The sequence below is a fragment of the Primulina tabacum genome, chromosome 11 (assembly GCF_025594145.1).
Source record: "Primulina tabacum isolate GXHZ01 chromosome 11, ASM2559414v2, whole genome shotgun sequence".
In the NCBI taxonomy this organism is placed as follows: Eukaryota; Viridiplantae; Streptophyta; class Magnoliopsida; order Lamiales; family Gesneriaceae; genus Primulina; species Primulina tabacum.
Genome location: NC_134560.1, coordinates 12,824,841 through 12,830,381, shown reverse-complemented (window position 1 = coordinate 12,830,381; position 5,541 = coordinate 12,824,841). Strand labels below are relative to the sequence as shown.

Here is a 5,541-nt window from a genome sequence, read left to right as displayed (position 1 = left end):
TTTTGGCTTTCCTCTCCTGTTCCTGCAAACACAAATTTTAGTATCTGGTACCCAATCTATTAGGGTCCAATCCTTATCAGTCCTTTATGAAGCCACATTTCTACAATTCTAGGTGAACTTGTACTTCGGGTATCCAAAGAGGTGTGTGCAACAGATGGTCTACTATTTCTAACATAATGCATCTTAGAATGTTGTTCTTCCCTTCTGTTTTTGTTGTCTGGTCGGTATCTCTTCTGAACAGGTCTAGAATTATAGTACTGATAGTTTTTAACCTTCATAGAGGGTTGTCCTCCTAAGTTGAATCCTCTGCTGGATCCAGAACTCTAGTGAACTCTTCCTTTAGGTTCAACATAACCCAGACCATAATGCTTCCTTCTGTTCGTCTGATCTACAGTCCTTTCAACTCGAACAGTTGGTACTACAGGTTCATATACCACACTGGATTTGACAAAGTGAATGAATTTTCCTTTGTCTTTATCTAGTTCTGGCTTAGCACTCGTTTCAGAAGCGCTTTCATTATTGCTGAATCTGAGACCACTCCTGTCACCGGATTGCTTCTGCAATTCTTGCATCTTCTCTAAAATAGTCAGAACAATATGATCTCAAAAGATCAGATAACTATTATTAAGCGTGTGCTTCTTTTCTGTATATTGAGCTTGAAGATGATAAGTAGTTCCGAGTGCTCAAATCGACGTTCGTATATTAGAAAATGTGATCGCTGTTGGGTAACCTATAAACGTCGTTGATCTTGTGTATTTTTAGAAATCTTGAATCCAACCTCGATAAACAAAACGACTTCTTTGACTTCTGATAGAATCAGCTTTATTACTGAAAAAAGTTCATGCAAAAAGTTTCAGAACAATCAGCCTTGTTTCATACCACAATTGGTAAAACGTATTAAATGACTTTGTTCAGCATTCATGATGTATTTAATACTCGTACTTGGTAAAGTAACAGTAACATTTAATATATGTTCGATAGGCTCTGATTTAGTAAAAGTCAAGTTTTGCTTCTGTTTATCTAAGCTGATAAGTACTCAAAGAGTACTGCTTTGTTAAGGCGATACGAGAACTTCTGCTTTTATATTATCTTCTGGTTTTACTAATGCGATCTACTGGTTTTGACTATCATCACCATAATTAAATTAAGTCTGTCATATATAATTAATTATAAACATGGCTCTAAAATAAAATAATGATCACCATACATTTTACAAAATAAATTTAATAATAAAACTCTAACAGTTGAATACCACTCATAAAATCCATTGTTAATAATGACTAGTTTAATTATGAAAAAGAGTCCTAATAAATTTCAACGTGCTTGTCACCAACACTAATTAATAAAAATTAGAATAAATAGTTTTAAAACGTGCATAAATAAATATCATATAATAAATATCATGCTAGAATTTAAAATCAATTAATTAAAACAATTAAGTAATTAAAAGAATTTTTGCAAGCATGTGGTTTACGTAGGTTTGGTTTTTCAGACATTACATGCAATGGTGTCCTTAAGTGCCGACTATGTTCCTCTTTAATCTTCAAATAGATCAGAATATCATCGATGGAGACTATAAAAAATGATCCAAATAAAACTGAAATACGAGATTCATGAGATCCATGAAGATCGCTAGGCGCATTGGTCAACCCAAATGGCATGACCATAAACTCGTAATGGCCATATCGAGTCCTAAACGCTGTCTTATGAACATCCGACTCCTTAACCTTTAATTGATGGTATCCAGAACGAAGATCTATCTTTGATAATATCGATGCTCCTTGCAATTGATCAAATAAGTCTTCAATTCTCGGTAAGGGATATTTATTCTTGATTATGACTTATTTAGCTCTCGATAATCAATGCAGAGTCGTATACTACCATCCTTCTTCTTCACAAACAATACTGGCACGCCCCACGGAGAACAACTAGGGCGATACCTCTTTCATTTCAGTGGGCGCTAGACGGTAAGGTGCCTTAGAAATCGGTACAGTTCCCTGCATCAACTCAATAGAAAATTCCACCTAACGGTCCGGTTGAATACCAGAGACGTCCTCAGGAAAGACGCTATGAAAGTCTCTGACGATCTCAACATCCTCTAGCGTCTGACTATCGGGAACAAGTGCTGAAGTAACACATACTAGAAAAGCTAGGCATCCTCTCTTCATAAGTTTCCTTACACACATACAAGAGATAATGTGCAGTATTTGCTTGTTTCTCGCTGCCTCAAAGATAAAAGACTTCCCACTAGGCGGTCGAATAGAGACTGACCTCTGGCGAAAATCTATCGAAGCTCCATACAATGGCAACCAGTTCATGCTAAGTATAATGTCAAATTCAGGCATTGGGAGTACGATAAGATCTGCCTGAACCACATCTTTTTGTAATCGAAGCTCCAAATTCTTCACAATGATCGAAGTGATCATTTGATCACCGGAAGGAATAGAAACTTTGAAGTCCAATCCCATATCCTCGGGTATAATAATTAGTCGCTTGATGAATGTATCAGATATGAATGAGTGTGCAGCTTCCGAATCCAGCAATGCGTAGGTAGCTACACCTTGAATGAATATCCTTCCTGTGACGAATATGCCGTTAAATTTATTTGTGTTGAGACTTTAGGAATTTCTATCATTATTTTCCCAAAATTTTTGAAAAATTAAATTCGTAAACCTTATTACTCCTCGAAAAATTGCAATTTAACCCCTCAAAGTTTCGAATTTTTCCAGTTAGCCCCCAAAATTTTGATTTCCATCAATTTAGGTTCTAAATTCTTGAATTTTATTGTTTTGATCCTTAGGAATTTCATAATTTAGGAAACAGCCCTTGATTTTGGAGACTTGCAAATTCGCCCATAAGCTTTTTAAAATTTGCAATTTAGTCCCTAAATTTTGAAAATTCCATTTTTACCCTTGAATTTTCGGTTCTTCTCAATTTAAATCCTTGGATCCTTCAAAAATTTTTGAAGGGTCCTTAAAGTCTTGGCCAAGTGCTACTTAGCCCCTAAAATTTCGGATTTTTTTTGCAATTTGGTCCTCATAATTTCCGAAAATACCATCATGCCCATATTCTCGATTCTTTCTACATTTTAAGCCTTAACATTCTTATTTGGATTTAAATATCTCCCTAGCAACACTAAGGCTCATAATTCATACTCAATTTTCCATAATTTCTAATGTCACCGCTAAAATCCATTTATTATAGAGCATTCAACCTATTTTCTTCTAGGTTCTTCTTGATCCCAAATCATTTCTCATAACCAATTTAATATTTCATGCAATAAAAGCAATATAAAACATTAAATAACTAGGTATCGGTGATTAGGGTCGTGTCTGGCTTCTCCTCAGCTTCCTCGGCATGCATAACATAAGCTCTCCCCACAGTAGGTCCTCTCTTCTTCGGGCAATCGGCAGTCCTATGTCCTTCTTCTTTGCATATGAAGCACTTATATGTCCCCCACATGCATTTGCCAAAATGTAAGCGATTGCACTCCTTGTACAGTGGCCTCTCAATAGGTTTTGGTGCTCCAGTTGCGGTGGCTTTGGTGGTCCTGACTTCTTCACTTGCCCTTGGAGCGTTAGCTGTCCTTGAGGTCTAGGAGGTCCCACAAATGGTTTCTTATTCGGCTGAGAACTCTGTTGGTGTTGCTGCCTTTTGCGCTGCATCTCAAAATCAATATATTTCAAAGCTTGCTCGGCTTGAAAGGCAAAAGTAGTGGCAGCGGCGTAGTCCGCCGGTCACATCATCATCATATCACGACGGATAGTAGGTTGAAGACCATCCATAAAGTGCCTCAATTTCTCCGCAGCATCTCTAGCAATGAGGGGCACAAAGTGACAACCCCTATCAAACTTCCTCACAAATTCAGCCATAGTCGTGTCCCCCTAACGGAGACTCGTGAATTCTCTCTTTTCAAGCGTCCTCGGATGTCGGCACTGAAGTATTTCTCATAGAATATTTCCTTGAATCGAACCCAAGTACATTTAGCTAAATAAATCCCATGCTCCGCCCCTTCCCACCAAAGGGAAGCATCATCTCTAAACATACAAGTAGCACACCTAACTCAGTTAGCATCTCCCATATTCATATAGCGGAAGTGAACCTCAAGAAATCGAATTCAACCCTCAGCAGCAAATGAGTCGGTAGTGCTAGAAAACTCATTCGGATCGAGCCTCCAAAACTGATCATAAACGTCGTGCTGAGACCTCAGAGCATGCTAAAACTGCTGCTCAAAAAAGCCTGCCATGCCCTCTAGTGCACGAATAGCAGCATCCCCATTAGGAGGTGGGGGGGCAATCCCTTGACGATCCTCATTATTCTCGGCTTGCCTATCGGTACTAGGTACGCGTCTAGGAGGCATTATATCTGAACTGTTTTCCAAATTATAAACATAACCAACATGCATTTAAATGTAAGGTTCTAATCATGCAGCATATAAATTTCATTTATCCTTAAGCATTAAACATGAATATCATTAAATTTTTTATAAACATGCATCTTAAACATATACTTCATGCTATCATCCAGGTGCTAACAATAAAATCATATAAAACATTTAAACTTACAAATTTGAGGCTTGATGACCGAGCTTTCCCGGAACTGACGGTGGCACAACCCTTTGCAGGAACATGGCTCTGATATCAACTGAAACGTCCACTACTCGTTTTCTTTAAAATATACTAGAAATTTTTTTCCTTCCTACACTATTTGGCTGAACTACCATACACATACATATATATTTTAAAAATATCTTTGCAAGGATTTAAAATAAATTCACCAAATATTATTTGAAAATCCAAAGGAAAATAATTCAAAACATAAAATCGTCAATTGTCTACCAAACCTAAACTTATCAAAATTTCAAAATAAACTAACTCTAACATCCTCTCAAAAACCTTTAAAAAGCATCATAAAAGTCATAAAATCTTTAACTTAAACTTAAATCATAAACTTGATTTAAATGCGGAAAACTAGCTCTGGTCCTCGAGTTGTATGCACCTTCAGTCCAGTAAAATCAACCATCAAATCCATCCACAACATTAATATCATGCTCACCTACATCGATCACACCTAGTAAGTCTATTGACTCAGCAAACCTTAACCATGATAACCAGTAATATATATACATCCACATACAACAGTGAAAATACTTTTACTTAAAATAATTTTTCATGAACATACATAAACATTAAAATTTTTCCTTTCATCAGAAACATTTTCCATCATATACGTATATGTTTTCCTTTTATTGAATTCAGATCGTTAATTGTAACTTTTGTATCAGTTGAGGGTGGATGGATCCATCTACGTGTAACCACAGTACTGGGCGACGGGGACATAAGCGACACTCTCACCCGTCAACTGATCCTTGGCCTTACATATCATCGTATCATCATAATCATCGTATTAGTCACAATTACTTCACCTCCTTCAACTTTTCATATTTTCATCACTTATAAAAATTCATGTTCCTCTAAATCATTTTTCTTTTAAACCAAGCATGCAACATGTCTTTTAGCATTAACGTTTCGTCATATAATT

General features: G+C 36.6%; 1 protein-coding gene across 1 annotated transcript; it reads right to left on the bottom strand.

Annotated features, from left to right (window-relative positions):
- Positions 1–2,024: 2,024 nt before the first annotated feature.
- On the bottom strand, positions 2,025–3,872 carry LOC142519641 (uncharacterized). The gene is made up of 3 exons (XM_075622676.1): positions 3,779–3,872; positions 2,272–2,578; positions 2,025–2,175 (listed from the first exon to the last, which is right to left on the bottom strand). The coding sequence occupies exons 1-3, from the start codon at positions 3,870–3,872 to the stop codon at positions 2,025–2,027; spliced, it is 552 nt and encodes a 183-aa protein (XP_075478791.1).
- Between the last annotated feature and the right edge of the window lie 1,669 nt (positions 3,873–5,541).